At 48.6% G+C, this 23,571-nt stretch overlaps 1 protein-coding gene across 1 annotated transcript in view; it reads left to right on the top strand.

The window, feature by feature from the left end:
• The window catches only part of Gsg1l (GSG1 like), a 195,192-nt gene that overhangs the window by 143,613 nt on the left and 28,008 nt on the right, over positions 1-23,571 (top strand). Inside the window, exon 4 of the mRNA XM_075972157.1 lies at positions 11,445-11,556. Coding sequence (XP_075828272.1) covers positions 11,445-11,556 — 112 coding nt within the window. The remainder of the gene's footprint in view (positions 1-11,444; positions 11,557-23,571) is intronic.

Raw genomic sequence — 23,571 nt, 5'->3', positions numbered from 1 at the left:
CCAGTCCTCGCCTCCTCTTCCTCCTCCCATCCACCCTCCTCCTCCTTTGTCTTAGTTTCTTCTCTCTTCCCTCTCCCCCTTTTCTTCTGTCTCCTCCCTCCCCACCCCCTCCACCTCCCCTTTACCTGGTCCAGATGATTATGTATTCCTGCTTGATTATGTATTCCTCCTGTCCTGTTTCCTCGATGCAGGCTTCTGAAATCCCCAAAGCCACAATTTGCGTCTTGTTTTCTGCCTCTCCTGCAGCTGAGCCCTGAGGCCATGAATGTTTCATATCTGGCTGCCCAGGGAAGAGGGCATGGGCTACCAGGGCGGGGCAGGGGCATATTTGTTAATATTAAAAATTACCCCCCACACACACACACATTTGCTCCTGGCCACCCAAGACCCACAGGACCCCTGTGGACCTCACCTTCATGGCCTGAGCCACCATAGCCTCAGGCTGGAAGGGGTAGGTGGAATACACAGGCTGCCAGGAGCCCAGGAAACCCACTGTGTGACATTGGGAGGTCCCTGTTAAATGCCACCTCCGATTTGGGCCACTTCACTTTAAAAGGCAGGATCCACACAAGAGCAGTGCTAATGATTCAAGTGGTCTGAGATTAGACCTTTGTAGAAGGGCAGAGAAAGCCTACGGTCTCTGCATAGCGGACTGGGAGGAGGGCGCCCCTCTAATTGCCACTCTCTGGAGAGGATGCCAACCAGCTCGCGCCCTTGTCCTCAGAGAGGAGAGCGAGAAATTAGCTCAAATTGGAGCTGGAAAGATTTAGGTTATATGTAAGAAGGAACTTTCTCAACTCTGAAATATGCTGCCGAGCGAGGCTGCGGGTTCTCCACAGAGAGGCTAAAAATAGCTCATTCTTTAAAAATAGGTCTGGGCGGCTTTAAACCTTGCCAGCGCGGGCGTGGAGATGGTCTCGCAGTGCTGTCTACCTGGCCCTGTTGCCCCTCAGCCCCAGACAGTGGTCCTGCTGGGATGCTGTCTGCGTGTCTCAGATTCGTGCAGAACAGAAGCCTTTTCCACACCCCCTCTGAGCCCGAGTCACCCATGCATGGGTCTCAGGGCTCCAAGGGGAGGACACTTGGTGCTGTCTGTCTACATTGGTCCCAGCAGCCACCCCACCCTCAGTTGCTTCTGCTTGCTCTGGCCCTCCCTGTTGCTGCACCCCAGCTGAGAGTTGGTGGGGGTGTATCCATCTTGGAGCCAGGCAGCCCATTCCACCTCTTGCTTCTTAGCTCCCCCAAGGGCCTGACCACCTCCCCGAGAGGATAGTAACCTTCTCCCTGGCTTCCAGCTTGCTGTTTCTCTCTAATCCCTTCCCCACTATGCAGCCAGAGGGGCTTTTAGGAAGCAGGTCTGGACTTGGGGTGTAGCTCAGTGGTACAGTGTGAGGTCATATGTGAAGCTCTGGGTCCCACCACTGACCAGACAAACAACTGATCCCCAAGAATGTCTTGCTGTAGGAACGTGCTGCCCCCTCCTTTCCCCACAGGATCTCAGGATCAAGTCCAAACTCCCTAGATGACTTCCAACTTCCCTTGAAGGATTCTTACTGCTCCTCCAGCATCTCTCAGCTCTACACAAGCCCCATCTCAACTCCAGTTTCCCTGGAAGCTGTGACCCAGCCCTTCTATGGCCTGCCACACTTCCTTTCCCTGGACTCTTTCAGACCCTCAGCCTGGTTGGCACCTATTCTAGGGGGTCCCCACCCTACACCCCTTGACCTCCTGTTTTGACTGTCTTGACACCCAGAGCTTTCCATCCCATTTTGAGATGAGGTCATCCATTTGCCCCCAGATATACACCACCTGCCCAGACAGAAGGTCTGGTGCTTCCAGCCCCAAGAGCTTTGAGCTGACTTAGTGGGAGGAACAGCAAGATGCACACTGCTCAGTGTGGTGGGTCACGCTTGTAACCCTAGCACTTGGGAAACTGAGGTCCTGGCTTACTGAGTAAGTCTCTGTCTCATAAAACAGGTTGGGGAAAGAGGCAGTCTGCCTTGCGGATTTGCCTGGGGAAGGATCATTCATTTTTACCAGGTGTGGCAACCTGAGATTCCAGCACTTTGGAGGCAGAGTGGGGAGGATCAGGAGTTGGGGGGCCAGTCTTGGCTACTGGAGAGGCATTGGAGAGAGAAGGAGAGTAGGCAAGTGAGGGGGGAGGAAAGGGGTCAAGGGAGGAAGTGAGCAGTTTCCCTACAGTGTCCTGTCCTTCCTTCACCCTGCTCCATTCCAGCTGACCAGGACGGACTAGGCTGACTTTAGACCAGACGATAGAGGACCAGACACTGGTGACAGCTGTCTCTCCAGGCGAGAACTCTGTCCCAGCTTAAGGAGCCATTTAGAACAGAAGAAAGAAAAAAAATCAGTTTGGTAGTGTTACAGGGAAGGAACCCAGGCTGGAAGCGAATCCAGGTGTATGCTTGGGAGTCCCTGTCCCCTCGCCATGAAATGCAGCTTCTTGGCAGGGCAGAAGTGAGACCCAGGCTAGTCACAGTGACGGTAAAGTCCTATGGGTGTCCCTCCCACAGAGCAGCCATGTGCTGGCCACCAGTACCCTACAGAACCTCTGTGTGTGTTTGGAGAGGGTCCTTGGGATTCTACTGAGGGAACCTGCACTTCCTCTAAGCCCCCGAGTCTCTATCCCCCTCCTTCAGCTGCATTATTAACTCCATAAGCGTGTGATGTGAGCATTTTAATTTCATCTATGGCCTCTCAGTTCACTTATCTCAAGATGACCTGCCTGGCAATGCACTTGAGGCAGCCTATGAATAAAGTTAATTTCCCATCACAAAACCAAAAAGAAAAAGAAAAAAAGAAAAGTCTAGCAGCCAGCAGGTGCTCAGCACAGGTTCAGTGAGACTGCGTGTCATTCCAGGCTCCCCAGCAGAGCTGGTCCTCACCCCATTCCTGCCCTCTTGTTTCTGCTTCCAGCTTGTGGTGTGTCCCCAACTGCCCCGCCTGGTTCTCAAGTCTCCGATGTGACTCCGGGACCTGCTAACAGCTCTAGATCAACTTCCAATGCATGCAAGAATATTTATTTAGACATGAATGCTCCCCAAGTGTTCTCTGTAATAACCGAGACTTTAATAACATCTTTAATAACAAACCTTATTATAAGCTAATTAGTCAGCCACCTCCATGCTCGTGCCATTAAATGGAGCATGGCAATCTCGCAAAGCATTCGCTACTGCAAAAGAGAACTGGACCAGGAGTAGCCGAGGCCTGGAAACTGGGGCGCTGCCATTGCTCCCAGACCTCACCTGATGCAGGTACAGTTTCCAGATAGGAGAGTATGCCTTCAGAATAGGGAGCCTGGATCCTGATCTGCCAGACCTCTGGGATGATTAGGAAGCAGCTCTTACCCTCCAGCAGTGGGAAAGAACCTGATTTGGGAAATGCCATGTGGCAAACGCTGAGTGGCCAGGTCCATCATTCTCTTCGCCTGCATCCCCACCCTTGCTTCCTGGACTGGCTTTTACTCATGAGTACGGGACCCAAAGGGCATGCTGGGGAACCATGGACACTTCCAGCCTGCTTCAGTTTTCTGCTCTCTGCAAAGACTGTTTCCTGTCTCTTCAACCTGCAAGCCTCTGGTGCCCCTTTTTGCCTACCTAGCCTCACTCATGGTTAGTAACCTCAGCTCGCCCTTGCTCACTGATGAGGAGAGTCGTGGATCTGTTTGTCATCGAGCTTAGTCAGAACTGCGGTGATTACCTGCAGGAGACCATCACAGCGTCTGGCCCGTGTTTCCTCATAGACGGAGAAGGGTCCTGACAATCCCCACCCATGGTCCCAGCTCCTTTGCTGCCACTCATTTATATAAGCCTGGCCCAGCTACACAGGGCTTGAGGAGGTGCAAGAGTTAAAGTAGGGGTGGGTGTGGCAGAAGATTGACCTGGAAACAGATGCCATCACGCAGCATCGGAAGGTCATGACCTATACTGTGCGGGCTTCTTGGTGGTCTAGCTGCAAGAGTCACCCACACTCCTGGACCGTTCAGCCAAGCAAACAGGTCTTGGGTGGAAACCGTTTCTTAGGTCTGTCACTGCCCCCAGGAAAAGCACACACCACCACCCAACTCAAATCTTACTCAAGTTCTTTTTCCTTTGTGCCCTTGGGCAGAGTATCTGAGTTGACAGCCAACCACTGGGTTCTAGAACCCTCTGTCACCTGTTTATCTTTTTTGTGTATTGCTTCTGGGATTGGGCTCATGCTAGCCTGCACCAGGGGCACACATCCCACACCACTGCTGTTACCCGATCTGTCCAAGTAGACAGTAGACCAGAAGTTTCATCTCCCATTTGACCCCTACCCTTTCCCATAGTCGCTCCCCAGTCTGCCACTCCAACACACTAGGCTCAGAACCTCCTCTATCATTTCTGCTCCAGTTTTTCTCAACCCATGCTAGCTGAGCACCTGTTCTTACCACTACACTCCAGAGGGAGCCTGTCAAGGTCACCTGTGACCTCTAGTTAGCCAATCCAAGGGCCACTTTTCTATCCCATCATTTGGCTGATACCTACTCTCCTCCTTGAGTGCCTTCCCCTTCCCCCTGGCTCCAGGCTGCCCCAGTTTTCTTCCCCTCCCTGTCGCTAGTTTAGGTTCCTTGCCTGGTCCCTGCCCCCCACCCACCCCGTGCTGAGCTCCACACCTCTCCTATGCTCTCCCATTCTCTCTACCATGGCTCTCAAGATTCCACCTCATTTCTTCTTCTGTGCTGATGCTGTGCACATCTGTTTCCAGCTCAACAGCTCCCAACTGCAGACTTGTACACTAATGGCTCACTCACTGTCTGTGAAGATGCAAAATAAGCATTTCAAGCAAGTATGGCCGCAAAGGATTCCACCCACCAAGACTTCTTCCCTTCTTCTCTTGGACTTCCTATCAACACACGCATCATCATCTGTCCAGCACTCAAACCAAAGGCCAGCCATGCCTTTAAGAGTCTTGCCACCCACATCCAGCCACTGGCAAATACTACAGACATATAAAGCTTTATCTTTTTCTGTTGCGGAAACAAAATACTTGAGACTAGACATTGATACAACATAGAAGTTTAATGAGTACGTGGTTCTGGAGCTTGGAAGCCTGAGATCATGAGACTGGCATCCACTCTGGTACCTAGTGAAGTGTCCTGTGTTGACTCAGAGCAAGTGAGGCAGCTTGAGCCTTCTTCCTCTACTAGACACCAACATATCATCTAACCCTAATCACCTCCAAATTCCATTAGATCCAAATCTATGGGTTCTGTTTCTAACATATGACATAAGCTTTGGTGGGCCACACATAAACTATGACTGTAGGCTTCAACCCTTGCCCAGAACTGCCTCCAGACTGGGCCCAAGCAGCTCAGCCCAGCCTCCTTTCTTCTCCCTTCCCCTTAAGCATCCCCTTTACCCCGTGGCCAGTAACTGCAGTGTGATTTAAAAGGTAAATTGGCCTGGGCCTGAGGCTCAATGGTGGACTGATTTCCTAGCATTCACAGTCATGGGTCTGATTTTCAAAGCAGGATCTTTAAAAGGCAGAGAATTCCACTGTGTCTTTGAGAGATGCACAATTTTCATGTATTGAGCTTTCTTAAAGTGAGGCCCTTCCCGTTCAGGAATAAGTAGAATTCAATCTCGGGATCAATGTTGTTCTAAGCCAGCGGTTCAACTCTCAGGAGTCAGTTCTTCCCTTCCACAGTGGTCGTCAGGCCTGTACCGAAAGGGGTACTGAGCCACCCTGCTGGCCCCATTTTACAAACAAGGAGACCATATTTCTGATAGTCCCAGTGACTCTTAAAGCCTTTGGGCAAGGGCAAGATACAGTCTTGGAAAAGGGACCGGACCAGGCTGGTGGAGGCGGGAGGTGGGGAGACTCACCCAGTGGGCCGAGCTTCTGAGAGGACAGTAATATCAGAGCTGATGAGCACTGGGCAGGAACACAGGGGAGAGCCTTGTTCTTCCAGGTCATGGTTTTTATAGTAAAATGGAATGATTAAAATAGTGTGGTATGACCAGGCATGGTGGTGCACGCCTTTAATCCCAGCACTCAAGAGGCCGAGGCAGGCACATCTCTGTGAGTTTGAGACCAGCCTGGTCTACAGAGTAAGTTCCAGGACAGCCAGGACACAGAGAAACCCTGTCTTGAAATATGTAAAAAAAAAAAAAAGTGTGGTGTTGGCACAGCGGCGGGTCCTGGGTATCTGGGTTGGTGGGACAGAACACAGGTGGGATGGGCAGTGGGCTAGGAAAAAGAGCCGCATATATTAGAAGACTTGGAATGGTGTGTGGGTGAGCATCCCTCATCTGAAATGCTGCTGGGGCCCAGAAAAAATTTGGAGTATGTTTTTTATATTTAAGTTATTTGCATATGCAAATGAGGTATCTTGGGAGGGACCCAAGGTTAAACAGGAAGTTCATTTTTACTTTATCTACACCTCAGACACAGCCAGGAGGTAATTTTTATGTGATGTTCACACCTGTGTTTTGACTGTGGCTTGTCATATGAAGTCAGGGGGCAAGCCCTGCCGCTTGTCAACACTGAAGGAGTTTGCGATTTCAGAGCATTTTGGGTTTTTGGGAATTTTGGTATCCTCAACCCTCATAAAAGAATCATTTAAAACCAGTGGAGAAAGAAGGAACTGCCTGTCGGGGTTCAAAGCAATAAGCCAGTTGCTGAGGAAATGAAGTCAGATGCTTACCTCACACCGTGTAACAGCTAAACCCTAGAGTCTGGGTGAACTGACATAAACTTCTATAAGTGTGTTGGGGAAGACAGGAGACAAGATGCAAATCCAGAAAAGGCCGATTGCAGAAATGTAAAGCAAAAGCAAATTGCCAAAACCTTGGAGCAACCAAGATGCCTTCCTTCTGTAGACTAACGGACAAACTGTGGTCCTCCCATATGTTGGACGTTTCTTTAGAAATAACAACAAATAAACAATCCAGTCATGAGAAGACATGGAGGGGCCTAAAGGGCTTATTGCTTGGTGACAAGCCAGTGGGGAGACTCACTAACTCCAGCACCACCACATGACCGTGGGGACAGGAAAACAGATTAGAGGCTACAGTCAGCTTGTGGGGGGGGGGCGTAGGAGGAAGGTGAGCAGGTGGAGCCAGGAGAGTTTTAGAGACTTGAAACTCCTTTGGAGGGCACTGCATGGTGGATGTGTGTCACTATAGAGTTGCCTGGCCCATGGGTGTGCTGCACGAACAGGAGTCATGGGGCTTGCCATGAGCTTTAGTGAATAGCAGTGCTCAGACTGGCTCCTCACAGGAGCACACGAAACTGACTGCTGAGCCGAGAGCAGGAGCAAGGTATGAGCACTCTTTGTCTGACAATCAAACTTTGCCGAAAAACAAAACCTATTACTGAAAAAGAAAGCAGTCGCCTTGCCAACCGTGCAGCAGCCAGGATTAGTAGCCTGGGTACATAAAGAACCTCTACTAAGACACAGAGAGATGTGTGTGTGTGTGTGTGTGTGTTTTGCATGGTATGCGAGTGGTGTGTGTGTATGTGTGGTGTGAGACTGCAGGGTATGTGTGTGGAGGTGTGTATGTGGTTTGTATGAGTGTGTATGGTATATGTATGAGAGTATGTGTGTGGTGTGTGTCTGTGGGGCATGGTGTATGTGTGGGGGTGTAGTGTGTGTCTGTGGTGTGGTTGGTACAATGTGTGTATGTCAGATGTACGTGTTCTGGTGAGCTATTTACATGTATGAATGTCACCTGGAGATCCAAGGTTGATCTCTGTGCCTTCCTCTATTGGCCTCCACCTTTCGTTTTTGAGGCAGGGTCTTTCATGGAGCAGCTAAGCAGGCTGGCCAGTGAGTTTCAGGGATCATCTCTCTCCACCCGTGCCCCAGTGCCGGACTTGCAGAAGCACGCATGCCACCTCCTCACACTGGCATAGCAGGAATGTGATCCACTGAGCACTTCCCAGGTCCCTGAGGTATAGGTTTAGAGGATGCACATGGGCTAGGCTGAGAGACGTGTGAGCGAGGAAAGTACCGCGGAGCCAGGACAAGGACTTGAACTCTAAAGTCCAGAAACTGTATATGAGGCTGTGCACACCTGTAACCAATTCTGTGGGGGCACAGACACAGAACTGCTGGGACTTGCTGGCTCCCGGCTCAGCTCCAAGTTCAATAACAGGCCATGTCCCCAAAGGACTAAGATAGAAAACAGTAAACCAGGACACCCAGCATGCTCCTCAACCTCCAGAAGAACCTGCACACATGTGTGCCCACACAGTACACACACCATACACATACCCACAACACATACCACACCACACACATATATACATACGCACACATATACTACATACTACATACACAGACACCACACATCACACATTCTACACCCTACCTACCACACACACACACACCACACACACCACATACATACACATGCCGCACCACACACACACACACAGATACCAGAGACACACACACACATACACTACACATAGACTATCACATACCACACACACACACATATACCACACCACACATGCATACCACACATTCTACACCCTAACACACACACACACGACTGAGGAATGATGCAGCCACACATACTTAGAGGGGAGGAAGATGGAACAGTTAATAAACATAGCAACGCCCAGCTCAGTAGGACAATAGCACACAGTGTGGTCATGGGATGGTTAGCTCTTCGATACTTTACAGCATCAAGCTTTGGTAAGGCCTGGGCTCAGCATCATGGGGACTCTGCCCCTGCCATTGGCCCGAGACTGACAGCAGCCTGGACTCCTCTGTCTCAGAGCCCTGGGGTCCCATGAGGGCTGTGGCTCAGCTCAGGAGGTCACAGTGGACACCTCTCCTCTGCTCCACTCTTGGGGCTTCACCTTGGTAGCTCAAGGTTGGCTATGAGACTTGTAAACGGTACAAGTAGGACTTTCCCTCCCTTTCTGCCTTCCTTTTTTGTTGTTGTTGTTGTTAGATGTTTACTTCCACACAGCAAAGCATGAGGCATCCTCTCCCCTCCCATCTCCTTGCCCCCTTTACTCCATCTGCCATCACTATGGTCTCTTCTCTTATCGCCACGTCTCTCTTGCCTCCTGTTTAGCGGCAGGACGAAGCGTGAGAGACAGTGAGAGGAGGGACAGCAGCAGCCTAGGCAGCAGGGGAAGAGGCCTAGTCATAAGATTATCTGGAGCCCTGGGAGGAGGATTGCCAGTAAAGTGTCTGCCAGGCAAGAGTGACCACCCGGATGTGGATCACCAGCACTCACATAAAAAGCCGGGTGTGGTGGTGCACCCTGCCATCCCACTGCTAGGGAGGACCCGGTGGGGCTCACTGGCCAGCTAGTCTTGGCAATAGGTGAGCACCAGGTTCCATAAGGTGGAGAGCAATCGAAGACACCCACACGCCTCTGGGCCCACACTCGCACATCTGAACACATACATACATACATAGTCGAGCATGAATGCGTGTATACAGCACACACCAAGGAAAGCTTTTAAGAGTATTTTGGAGCTAGGTGTGGTGGTGAGCCCAGAATAAGACTAATTAAATTCAAAGCTACCCTGATCTATATGGTAAGGTTTAGGCCAACAACATCCACAAAAACTATAGCAAAACAAAACAAACCACACGACAACAACAAAATTCAAGCCAATCTGAATCTGGTTAGTGTTTGTCCTGGTTTGGGTTTTGGGTTTTGTTTTTTATCAGCTTGACCCAAACTAGAGTCATCTGGGAAAGGGGAACCTCAACTGAGAAAGTGCCTCCATCTGATTGGCCTATAGGCAAGTCTGCAGGTTATTTATTGATTAATGATTGATGTGGGTGGGTCCAGCTTACTGTAAGAGGTACCACACCTGGGTCTGGGAGCTAAAAGAAAGCAGGCTGAGCAAGCCATGAGGAACAAGCCAGTAAGCAACATTCATCCATTGCCCCTGCATCAGCTCCTGCTTCCAGGTTCCTGCCCTAGATTCCAGCCTCAACTCCCTCAATGATGGTGTTACCTGAGAACTGGAATGTCTTGGCCTCCTTTCTTCCTTTCATCAGGACTGTCTCCTTGTAATGAGCACAGGAAACTATGCCTTTTAGACTTGTCTAAAAACAGCCTAGTCAGGATCCCCCCTAAACCCAAAGCTGCACCCGATAACCAGAACTTAGTGACATCACTCACTCAAGATAACCAGACTTAGTCCTAGACCCCGTGACACCCACTGGACAGTATATAAGAGACCAAGCAAGGCTCTGCTCTGCACATTTGGAGAGACCCCACCTTGATCTGCTGGGGGGGGGTCTCCTTAGGATCTTGACCCTCAAATCAGAGACTTCTGTTAGAGACAGGACCTGACCTTCAGCTAAGATAATCACACGTGTGAGCAGCCTGGGGAGATTAGCTTAGGACAGTAGTTAGGAATTTAGAGTGTGAGCCTTGTGATGACCTTCATCATAGTAATATAACTTTTGTTATACTCTGTATCCTTGCTCGCGACACTCCCTTCTTAAGACTGAGTCTGTATCTTACAGTTGGCCATAGAGGAGGCCTTTGATGACGGTCTATAACCCGCTCCCCAAGAGATGTGCTCAGTTTTGTAATAATCCCAGTGGCTGTAAGGATTTGTGCCTGGTGGGCATCAGATACCAACACTTACCCTTGCTTGAGTCCCTTGAGATCGCCCACACTTGCCACGATCCTCATCTTGAGGATGATGGAAAGATGGGAAATTCAGAGGGGTCAAGAGCTTAGCCCCAAACCACACAGAAAACATGTGTTAGAAAAGAGCCCACCCCAGTATTCCTCCAGCTCAGAGTGCTCCAACTGGTGAGATATCCCGATTCACAACACTGCGCACGCTCAGAGTTAAACAGTCCACAGCACAGTTGCTCCGGCTACATTCAGCTGTGCTGTGCGATACTTTTGGTCACTGTAACCACAATACCTGGCAGCAGCAACCTAAGGGAAAAGGATTTATTTGGGTTTGTGCTTTAAGTCCACCATGGCGGGGGAGGCAGGCTGTACAGCTCGTTCTCGGCAGCAAGGATATGACAGAAACTGCTTACATCATGGCGGACCAAGAGGCAGAGAACGAGACGGGTTGAGAGGCAGGGATAACAGATCCAAGCTTGGCTACCTTCAGTTGGGTCGCATGTCCTAAGGTGTCCACAGTTTCCATAAAAGCACCACAAGCTGCATCAAGATCAAGTGTCCAAAACTTGAACCTGTGGGGACGTTCCAATGGGGACATTTAAGATTCAAACTATACACTATCCCATCCTTTTCAAAATACTGGTTGTGTTTAAAAAGAAATCTGTGAATTTGTTTTTATGTTTCTCTGCTCCCCATAAGGTCCCTTCCATGGGGTCCAGGAACTCTCCCAGTTCTAACAGGCCAGCTGGCAAGTGGCTGGGGGCGGGGTGGTGCTTGAGATGAGGACAAGCTCTTTCCCTGGATCCTGACACCTGCTCTGCTCCACAGGCCTCCTGGGGATGGTCGCGCACATGATGTACACACAGGTGTTCCAGGTCACCGTGAGCCTTGGCCCTGAAGACTGGAGACCTCATTCTTGGGATTATGGGTGGTCCTTCTGGTAAGTAACCTTTGACCTTCACGTACCAGAGGCTGAGTAATGATGAATAGACAAAGGAGTGTGTCAGGACCCTTTGGCTTGTGAATGGCAGAAGCCCCGGCTGACAAGAACAAGGGTGCTTACTCATTGGTTTAAATCAGAAGCAAGCATGTGGGTGGTGTATGGGATGGGGGTGGGGAAGGGGGCTGTGTGCATGGGCACATACAACTATCTGGAACTCTGGGTTGTGACAATATCCTGCTCCATCAGTCTGAGCAGAGAGACCATGGGACTCAGCGGTAGTAAGCAACTTCCACATGGTCAGTGTGTCCCTGTCTTGCAGAGATGAGGCCTCTCTTTTTCCAGCATGGGCTGAGGTTCCCAACTTCCCTCTGATGGGCACAGGTCCTTTTCTTTCTCTTGAATGGTCACAGCAATTGGGGAGTGGCTTGAGAGTAGCGGTTCAGCTCAAGCAGACCATCCTCTGGAGCTAGGAGTGAGTCCCAAGTGTCTAGGTGGACCGCATGCTGGGTGAGCCCCTGCAGGTCCTGTTTCAGGCACAGCTGGCTCCAGATCTGGTGACTTCCTCAGGGACCCAACCTTCTCTCCCCCTTCCTCAGTCTATCACAGCTTTCCTCCCAGTGGTGCTGAAGATGGTTGCCAAGCACCGCTCCAGAACACCTTACAGATAAATGTATGGCAATCGAAAAGGGCAGGATAGGGGATGGGAAGGGGTAGGAAGCGGGGGTGGGGTGGGGAGAGAATGGGAGTGGTTTTGTTGGCTTCTGGGACCCACCTGTGAGCCAATGGTTTACATCCTGGGGAAATGAGAAGAGGCAGAAGGGTCGTACCCTAGTCTCATCCCTTCCATGGGGAGTGGAGGGATCACAAGGACACAGGCGACAATGGTGGAGTGAGCTGTTAACAGACAGAGAGTGTTTGCCCACAGTGTTGCTGGCCTGGCTATCTAGACCTTGTGCTGGTGGCTGGGGACACTTGTTGGCTGCCTTATTCAGCTTATTTCCTGAGCACTGTGACTCTGGGCACACAGTGGCTATTCCATGTTGCTTGACATGCTGCAGTAGTGGCTCAGGTCCCACGGGTCCCAACAGGGCTCTGGGACAGTTGACTTCAGGAGACTCAGAGAACTCAAGAAACCTGCCTGAGGAACACAGCCCTGGTAGCAGAAGGGACCTGCGTCCAGTGGTCTGGTGGCCACTGGTGATGAGCGGCAGGTGTTCTAGACATGGTGTTCCTTACCTGCATTCCACAGACTTCTTAGACTGCTACCACCAAGGCCATGAGCAGCCTGGGTCACATGAACAGTGACCTCCTGCTGCCTATGTGGGAACCAGGGCTTCCACTGTAGCACTGGGCTCCCAAGCTGAGCCTGCTTTTGTTTTTGACCATGGGCCTTGCGTTTCCCTCTGACCTGGCTCCTTTCCCCATACTGCTTCTGATATAGCACCAGATTCCACAGGGCTGATTAAAGCCACCTACCATGAGGCCTGGATTAGGGCTGGCACATCTCTTCTTGTCACAGAGGCCTGCAGGACAGACAGCCCCGTTTCTCATTCCTTGTCTGTGGGGCCCCACCAAGGCCAAAGGAAGCCATATCTTCTGCTTCATATATGAGAGGCCATTTATTAAAATTCTTGCCTAAGCCTCCCTGGCTCACTTCAGGGTGGAAGAGACCCACTTTGAGTGAGGAGGTCCAGGCCTCCAGCTTGAAGTCCATCAGGAAGAATAAGACTGAGGACCCTGGGACACTGAGCATTGCGGGCTGCTGAGAATTCTCTGGAGGATACCTGTGTGTGGTGGCTGGTCCTAGGGACAATGTCCCACGATCAAGCGTTAAAAGAGACTTGGGTGGGAACCGTAGCCTGGTGTGTGAGGACCTGTGTCACTATGTGCACTCTGTGTGTGGGTTAAGGCCAGGAGCAGGGGTTGTGGCCCTTGTTAGCAGCTCTCATAGACAGAAGCAAAGAAGAGGCCTTGCTTTAGGGGTCACCCAGGCTGAGATAATCACTCAGGCTTGGCAGGCTTGTTGGTATGTGTGAGGTCAGCCTCTGGTATCCGTACAAGACTGATGTTCTGTGAACAACGGTAGCCATGAAGGACCCCCGCCATCAGCATTCAATTGTCCATAACCCAAATGTCCAGCAGTCCACATTTGGGGGAGCACGCCAAGATGCTTTTCTCTTTGGTTGTCTCACTTCCCTTTAACCCACCCAGAACACGCAGGGCAAGACAGTGGTGGGCATCCAGTTGGGAGCAAAGGCTGGATAGAGTAAGAGCTGAGTGGACCAGCAGCTCCAGACCAGATATGGTGAGTGCCCCCCTCAGCCTGCCTTTGCCTCCCAAGAAGTCGCTGGCCCCACTTGTGAGATCAGAAAGTAAGTAACAGTGTGTGTCCCTAAGGAGACCCACAGTTAGCCTCAGAGGCTGCCCACTGCCTGAACCTCAACTGGTGGTTTTCTAATAGCTGCAGAGTTTAAACTGTCGCATGGCAGTGCAGGTCTCTGGCTTGTGGCTTGTTGGAAGATCTGCCTGCACTGCGCCTAACTGGCTGTGTTAGGTGACGACATTGTAGCTCAAGCAGGACCAAGAGTGACTGACCTCTGCCCTCCAACTCTCCGCATTCTCCACTGTGTCCCATTGCCTCCCCTGGCCGATGCTGCTGGGAAGGCCAAGAGAGTACAGATGTCATCCTGAGCAAACACTGGCTTCTCTGAAATACTGGGGGAGGGGGGGAAGCAAGCCCCATTCCAGGCAGTCTCTGCAGACTGTAAACAAGAACACATTCTTGGTGCCAGGAGGATTATGAACTTGAGGCCAGCCTGGGCTACATTTGAGATCTTGTCACAAATACACACACACACACACACACACACACACACACACACACACACACACACTTGAAAGACCCAAAGAGGCTAAATAGTTCAGCCATGCCACACAGGAGAAGAGTGAGTTGGGTCCCTAAAAAGTTTGTCTCCTGGCCCGGAAGTGACTCTCTACCACGAGTCCCATGCCCCGCTACTGCCTTCCTTCCTTTCCCATCTCCCTGACCCCATGGGAGCAGGAACCTCACCGCTGGACACCCAGGCTGCAGGCTGGTCCCAGCAGGTACCTCTGCTGCAGTACTCCAGGATTGCCTGAGGGCCCCAAGGCCACTGTGGGGGTTTTGCTGGATTGGCTGGTGTTCTTCCCAGAGGCTGTGGTCAGCTGAAACTCTGTCCTCTTTTCGCCTAGGATCAGTACAGCGAAAGGGCTGCAGCTGCCCACATGTGTCCTGATGGCTGCACCTTGGAGCCCCGAGACCCTGCAGCCATTTTGCTCCTAATGCTCTTGGGCTCAGAGGGTAGCCTGGGGTAGGCATTGGTGCCCTGTGTCGAACAGTCTGCCCTCAGTCCGCAGCTGTCTGCGGGAGGCTTCCCTTGGTGCTCAGCTATGGTCTCCTCTCTGTGCAGGGCCTGGGGTCCATTGCCGAGTGGTAGACCGGTGCCTTCGTATCTACTCTCGAGCGTGCCTTTGTGTCTCCCAGGGGATGGAGGAGGTGGACAGCCACACCACCTTCTCTCTCGTCCCCAAGTGTCCACTGTGCTCTTAGATGTGAAACCAGGCCAGCCACCCCCATACTTCCCTGTACCAGATCAGCAGTGTGAACTGCAGACACCAGAAGTTTCCAGGCCCAGAGGCTTCAAGCTGTGCCCTTTGCGGGTACCCGGGGGCCTGGAGAAGACGGACTGAAAGATAAGAGTTGATGGGGTATAGCCTGAGCCCCACTCCCAGCCCATGAGGGGAACAGTGTCTTCTTAGCTGCTCTTTTTTTTCCTTCTTATCTGCTTTTAACCAGCTTTCATCTTCTCTGAGTTAACTCACTTGCTCATTCAGCTCAGAACCCCCTCCTTGCCTCGCTACCAAGGAACTCTATCACCACCAATGCCTGGACCTCTCACCTCAAGTGACTTAACATAGTTCCTCACAGGTGTGTCCAGAAACGGAGACACTCATCATGGGAATGCCTAGAGGCTGTCTCCATGGTGATTCCAGCTCCTGTCAGGTTGACAATTAACACTGACTCTCACCAGCTGCTAATGGAGATGAGCATGTTAAGTAAGGTGCTATTCCAGTCACCTGGCTGCCCCCATTCAGGGGATCCCTGTGGTTCTCCACCCTGGGCAGCATGGAAAGGAGGGGGTTGAGGATGCAGCCGAGCTATTATTACTTAGACCTGGCTGAGGCCCCTGGCTTCCCCACTTGCTGAGTGGGAGCCCCATTCACAGGTCAGCAGCAAGCCCTCCCATTCCGTGCAGTCAAGACCGTGTGGGATGTGTGGACTTGGACTTTTCCAAATAGAACAAACACCCCATGCATCCCCCTTGGAGACCTCAGTGGGGAGCCAGGGATTTTGCCAGCTGACCCAAAGCTGATGAAACCACCTTCCTCATGGAGTCATAGAAGGCAATGAGGAGCAGGATGGTACACTCCTGCCTCTGCTTCTTCCAGTATACGTCAGCAGAGGTGTGGTGGGCAGCAGGAAGGCCGACCCCTGCCCAGCAAAAGTCAGGAATCCCTTCCCACCTTAAATGGCAGTGGTGGCCTAGTGGGAAACTTTGGTTCTTATGCCTTCTTGCTAGTTACCAGGGGTAGGGCTCTTTTTCTTGCCAGAATGCGATTAAAAGAAGCCAGCTGAAGTAGAAGGATCAAACAAGACCCAGGATCTCAGCAGAAATGCCCCCAGATGAGTCGGACATGATGGCTTACCCCTGTAATCCCAGAATTTGGGGAGGCTAAGGCAGAAAGGTCCATGTGAGTTCATTGCTAACCTGAGTACCTGGTAAGGGGCAGGTCAGCTAGGGCTGCAGGTGAAGACTATCTCAAACACACACACAAGCGCCCATGGGCTATAGACCATTCCATCAATGACAGCTGAATGTGCACGGTAAAGCAGCATGCCAAGACAGCATAATAGGAAAAGAACCCAGATAGAATGTGTTTTCTGGCCACAGTGAAATCAAACAAAGATGGAAGAAAGTCAGGAAGCACTTGTAAACTAAAGAACATACTTCTCGACAGCCCCTGAGCCACAGGAGGGGCCTCAGGGAAAACTTTAAAGTACGTTGAAGTGAAGAAATGAAAATACATCCCAAAACTTGTGGAGCTAAAGTAGCACCGAGAGGAAACAGAACAGCGCTGAGTGATTGCTTATCATAAAGAAAGAGTGGGGTGGAGGGGCAGCTCAGTGGCTAAGAGTGCTTGCTGCTCCGTTGTGAGGACTGGAGTTCCAATCCCAGCCCCTACATACATAACCCCAGCTCTGAGCGGGGCAGAGACCATAAGATCACTGGGGCTTCCAACCTAGCCATCAAAATACGAGCCACATGTTCAGGCAGAGAGTGATAGAGGGGGATACTTGATGCCTTTGGGCCTCTGTACACATACATACACATGAGCACCTGCACGCGTGTGCGCATGCAGTCACACACATGAACACAGGCACGCACACATGAATGAAAAAAATGAATGCATCTTTTTAAAAAGAGGGAAAATATTTTAAACCAGTAATAAAAGTTTTCACTCCAAGATTGTAAAACAACAACAACAACAACCCCCAAAACAAAACAACGGAGCAAAATAACCCTAAAGGAAGCAAAAGAAAAAAGAGCAGAAATGAGCAAAATTGAAAATAAACAGTGAAAAAGGAAGAAAAAAAATCAATGAAGCAAAAACTCTGCTTTTCAGAAACTATGACGAATAAAATTGACAGACCTTTAGTGTTTTAAAATGAAAATGAGGTACAGCCATGACAGACCCTGAGGACATCAAAAGCATAGCAAGAACATATTACACATGAACTTGACGATTGGATGGACCGATGCAGTTCTCTGAAAACACAGACTGGTCCTTCTCACCAAGCAGGAAATAACTGGATATTCCAGTTACTACTAAGAACATTGAAATAATAGTTTTAAAATGTTCAAAAAAAATCTCTAGACCCACATGCTCTTTCTGGGATACCTTTCCAAATATTTAAATCAGAACTAATACCTATTTTCTGTCAGATAATAGAAGACAAGAGAACATTTAGCAATTCATTTTATGAGGTTAGTGTTATTCTGATATTAAAACCAGACAAAGATAGTGCAAAAAAAGAGAAGTAAGACTAATCGATATCTTGAATATAGTCTTGAAAATCCTTCACAAAAGAATAACAAGCAGGAGTCGAGAATATGAGAGAGAAAGCATAGACCGTATTGAGGAGAGTTACCCAGTGATGAAGGATTTGAAACGCAGTCAGTGCCGTCTACCACATTAGCAGCCAAAGGAGGAACCTCCTCATGATCATATCAACTGATACAGAAAAAGTACCTGAGCTATTTCATGTTCCTAAAAAATTCTTCCAGAAAACAAGGATGAACGGGGAATGTCAACTTGATAACAAAAGCTGATAAGCACCTGTAGACAGCATTGAACCAATGTTGAAGGACATTTTCTCTATGATGTTGAAAACACTGCTGTTACTCAACTGACAGTTCTGGTAGCATAATTCGATATAAAAGGCAATAAAAGCCATACAGATCAGAAAGGAATGGACAGATAATGATTGTCTCTGCAGAAATAGCCAAGGAACCTGCCAAAGCTTCTCAGACTGGATCAGTGAATCAAGCACAGCTTTAGGCCATAAGAGGAAGACAACACAGAGTCAGTTTTATGTCTATAAACTTGCAGTGAAAATTTGGACACAAAATAAAAGCATAATGATATTTCTACTAGGAAGAAAATTAAATGCATAGGCTTTAGATCGATAAAGCATTTCTAGAACTCCTATGCTAAAACCTGGAAAACACCAATGAAAGAAATCACTGATCTTGTTTTGTTCTCTTTTTTTTGTTTGTTTATTGAGACAGGATTACTCAGTAGCTATGGAGCCAGTCCTGGAACTTGCTCTGTAGACCAGGCTGGTCTCAAACTCACAGAGATCCACCTGCCTCTGCCTCCTGAGTGCTGGGATTAAAGGCATGCACCACCACTGCCCTGCAGATATCACTAATCTTAATAGGTAGACCATGTTCATGGATCAAAACACTCAACGTGAGGTCCACAGCAATTCTCAACAGAGAATACAGGTTTTAATAAGACTTATCAAAATTTTAATAACACAGACATACAGATAGTATGTTTTAAAATGCAGATGGAAATGCAAAAGACATAGAATAGCTAAAATAATTTTAAAGAAAGAAAAAACAGGGGGACTCAGTTTACTCAATTTCAAGACCTATTACAGTTACAGTAATCCATACTGATGTTAGTGTGGGGGGAGGGGTAGACACACCTATCAATGGGACAGAACAAAGGGACTCAGGAACAGATTCAAATGCCCACCTAATTTCTGACTAGGTACTAATCAGTTCAGTGGCGTGTGGACAAACTTCCTCACAAATGCCGCTGGAGCTATTGGACACCCAGAGAAAGCCAACCTTCACGCAAATTCTGCACTAAAACAGACCACAGGCCTAAGCATAAGATGTAAAACTATAAAAGTTTTAGAAAAATATAGGAGCAAACATGTTTAGATTTCACACCAAAAGCATAAAAGGAAAAAACATTAACCAATCAGATTTCATCAGCATTAGACACGTGTTCCGGGAAGCTGTGGAGACGTGCTACAACTGCAAGAGAGAGTCTTTAAACCACACATCTGGTAAATGGCTACTCTGACATGGTGTCTTGAAAGAGGCACAGGTATTTGAACACTTGGTTCCCAGTTGGTGGTCCACTTTGGGGGTTAAGGTGGTACGGCCTTGCTGAAGGAAGTACATCCTCAGGGGCAGGATGTACTAATATATTCCCACCTATGGTAGCACTTTCTGCTTTGTGCTACTGTTGAGGATATGAGCTCTCAGCTTCCTGCTCCAGCTTCCAGGCCTGCTGTGGCTGCCATGCCTCCACCATGCCTTGATGGACTCTTAACCCTCTGGAATCATGGGCCAAAGTAAACTCTCCATTGCTCGAGTTACCTTTGATTGTGGTTGTCACAGCAACACAAAAGCAACTAATCCACCTAGTACATAGAAAGAACGGGACTCTGCAAATGAAGAAGAACACAAAGGGCAACAAAACCCCTCAATTAAAAAGTGATCAGGCAAGAAGGTATACAGATCACAAACAGGCAAATGAAAAATTCAACACTTTGAGCCATTAGGAAATGTGCATTAAAACCACGAAAAGCTAGAGCCATACCTTGCTTAAGCCAGCTAAAATAACAAATAGTGACCCACACAAATGCGGGTGGGATGTGGGAGACACACACATTCTCAGCAATACATATAGGAAAACTATTGATAGATACAACTTGGGTCACCCCCAGAACAGTGCTAAGTAAAAAAAAGCCAGTCTCAACATGCATGCTCTATGATTCCACATGTATCAAATTCTGCAAATGGTAAGATTCTAAAGATGAAGAGCAGAGTAGTGATCACCAACGACCAGAGGAAGTCAGGAACAAAGTGGATGTGACTCTAAAATGACAAAAAGAGGGATCCACTGTATGATGTAGTTTGATTGTGACTAGGAAGTACCCTGGTTGTAGATGGAAGCTTCTGTCCCACCCAGCCCCATAGTTATTCAGTCCCAAATAAACATGCAGAGGCTTACATTAATTTTAAACTGGTTGGCCTATTGCTCAGTCTTATTATTAACTAGCTCTTACAACTTAAATTAACTCATAATTCTTATCTATGTTAGCTATGTGGCTTGGTACCTTTCTCAGTAAGGCATTCTCATCTTGCTTTCTCTGTGTCTGGGTAGTGGCTTTATCTCTGCCTTTGCTCTTCCCAGAATTCTTTTAGTCTGGCCACCTTGCCTATACTTCCTGCCTGGCTACTGGCCAATCAGCATTTTATTAAACTAATACAAGTGACAAATTTTTACAGTGTACAAGGATGTTATCCTACAGCATTTCCCCCTTTTTTCTTTTCAAAACAAGAGAAAAGAAAAAGGTTAGAGAAAGTCCTTTTTAAAAAAAGAAATAGAATAGTTGGGCATGGTGATACACACCTTTAATCACAGCACTTGGCAGGTAGATCTCTGTGAGTTTGAGGCCAACCTTGTTCTACAGAGTGAGATCCAGGACAGCCAAAGATACACAAAGAAACCCTGTCCCAAAAAAAACCAAAAAATAAAAATAAAAGAAATAGAGTTTTTTTAAAATCCATGTAAAAATGTAAAATGCACAGAGAATCTGGATACTGTATGTATTGTGTTGTCTTTGAGTTGTTTGACTGCTGAGGAAGGAGCAACAGCTGCCTAAAGACGTCTGGCTATAAATTGTGCTGGATTTATATAACCTGTATATTTTTAAAATGTCTTGACTTCAAATTTAAAGTAAAAAGATATGCTTCTTTGGAGAAGATGCTTTACTTTTGTTTCCACAGGAAATGAGAGTCTGTGGATTTATTCTTGGTTAAAAAAAAATAAGGTTGGATCAAGGAAGACCCCTGAAAATCTCCAATAGGAGCAGATGGCCCAAATGACTCAACATTCTAGAGCACCTCTGTTGCAGTTTCTTCTGAGTTCTGCATCCAGAACAGCTTCAAGACTACTGGCTGAGATAATTCAGTCTCATAGAATACTCCCGTCAGGACTTGACCATAATCCTAAATTTTCTTTGGGTCCCTATAAGATTATGAGCACCCTCAATCAACAGGAAGTAGCCTAGAAAACTATGCCCACATTCCCTTAAAAAAGGATTATTTATGTTTGTCCTTGTTTAGCATGTTGGTTACAAGTTGTTATAGATAATGGTCAAGACAAAAACTAAACAAAAGAGATTAGATTCAGGGTTTTTGTTTTGATAAGAAAGAAAAGGAAATGCTATGGGCTAATGTTCCTGTACATTATAAAAATTTATCTTTCAGATTGGTTTAATAAAATGCTGATTGACCAATAGTCAGGCAGGAAGTATAGGTGGGGTGACCAGACTAGGAGAATTCTGGGAAGAGGAAAGGCAGAAAATCAGTCACCAGCTAGATGCAGAGAAAGCAAGATGAGAATGCCTTACTGAGAAAAGGTACTAAGCCACATGGCTAAACATAGATAAGAATTATGGGTTAGTTTAAGTTGTAAGAGTTAGATAATAATAATCCTGAGCTAATAGGCCAAACAGTTTATAATTAATGTAAGCCTCTGCATATTTCTTTGAGACTGAACAGCCATGGGACCTGGTGGGACAGAAACTTCCATCTGTACTGGTCCTGATACCGTATCACAGTTGCACTCATTCTGTAATATGTTGTAATTGGAGGAAACTAGCTAAAGACAATAAAACTCCGCCCATCTCCTTGTGTGTATTCAGTTTCATTTGAATCTATAAGTACCTTACAATTTTTAATTAATTTAAAAATCAAAGGATAATTAAAGGGGGAAGGATTCAAGAAAATTATATGGTGTGATGAAGACTGAGGCTTATTAGAGATGGAGAGTAGGGGCTGAGGAAGTGACACTGGAGGTGAGAATTAAACAGCTGGGCTGGAAACATGGGAAAAGCTTGGACAGTAGAGAGTCCCAGTTCCTGGGTGATAACTGGAATGTGTAATGCTGAGCTAGCTCAGGGTAGCACTTCCTTTGATTGAAAGCCCTACACGAAGAGTAGATGGGGTGTGGACATGGTCTACAAGTCAGCCTGCCTTTCTGCCCAGAAGTTTCTTTGCTTCTGTTCCATCCCTGCAGCCTCTGTTCCATCCCTGTATCCTCTGTTCCATCCCTGCAGCCTCTGTTCCATCCCTGTAGCCTCTGTTCCATCTCTGCAGCCTCTGTTCCATCTCTGCAGCCTCTGTTCCATCTCTGCAGCCTCTGTTCCATCCCTGTATCCTCTGTTCCATCCCTGTAGCCTCTATTCCATCCCTGTATCCTCTGTTCCATCTCTGCAGCCTCTGTTCTATCCCTGATCCTCTGTTCTATCCCTTCAGCCTCTGTTCTATCCCTGTAGCCTCTGTTCCATCCCTGTAGCCTCTGTTCCATCCCTGTAGCCTCTGTTCCATCCCTGTATCCTCTGTTCCGTCCTTGCAGCCCCTGTTCTATCCCTGTATCCTCTGTTCCATCCCTGCAGCCCCTGTTCTATCCCTGTAGCCTCTGTTCCATCCCTGTATCCTCTGTTCTATCCCTGTATCCTCTGTTCCATCCCTGCAGCCTCTGTTCCATCCCTGCAGCCTCTGTTCCATCCCTGTAGCCTCTGTTCCATCCCTGTATCCTCTGTTCTATCCCTGTATCCTCTGTTCCATCCCTGCAGCCTCTGTTCCATCCCTGTAGTCTCTGTTCCATCCCTGTATCCTCTGTTCTATCCCTGTAGTCTCTGTTCCATCCCTGTATCCTCTGTTCTATCCCTGTAGTCTCTGTTCCATCCCTGTAGCCTCTGTTCCATCCCTGCAGCCTCTGTTCCATCCCTGTAGCCTCTGTTCCATCCCTGCAGCCTCTGTTCCATCCCTGCAGCCCCTGTTCTATCCCTGTATCCTCTGTTCCATCCCTGTATCCTCTGTTCCGTCCTTGCAGCCTCTGTTCCATCCCTGCAGCCTCTGTTCCGTCCTTGCAGCCTCTGTTCCATCCCTGCAGCCTCTGTTCTATCCCTGTATCCTCTGTTCCGTCCCTGTATCCTCTGTTCTATCCCTGTATCCTCTGTTCCATCCCTGTATCCTCTGTTCCGTCCCTGCAGCCTCTGTTCCATCCCTGCAGCCCCTGTTCTATCCCTGTATCCTCTGTTCCATCCCTGTATCCTCTGTTCCGTCCTTGCAGCCTCTGTTCCATCCCTGCAGCCTCTGTTCCGTTCTTGCAGCCTCTGTTCCATCCCTGCAGCCTCTGTTCTATCCCTGTATCCTCTGTTCCGTCCCTGTATCCTCTGTTCTATCCCTGTATCCTCTCTTCCGTCCTTGCAGCCTCTGTTCCGTCCCTGCAGCCGCTGTTCTATCCCTGTATCCTCTGTTCTATCCCTGTATCCTCTGTTCCATCCCTGCAGCCTCTGTTCCGTCCCTGCAGCCC

This window comes from Microtus pennsylvanicus, chromosome 5, assembly GCF_037038515.1.
Source record: "Microtus pennsylvanicus isolate mMicPen1 chromosome 5, mMicPen1.hap1, whole genome shotgun sequence".
In the NCBI taxonomy this organism is placed as follows: Eukaryota; Metazoa; Chordata; class Mammalia; order Rodentia; family Cricetidae; genus Microtus; species Microtus pennsylvanicus.
This window is presented reverse-complemented; position numbering and strand designations above follow the sequence as displayed.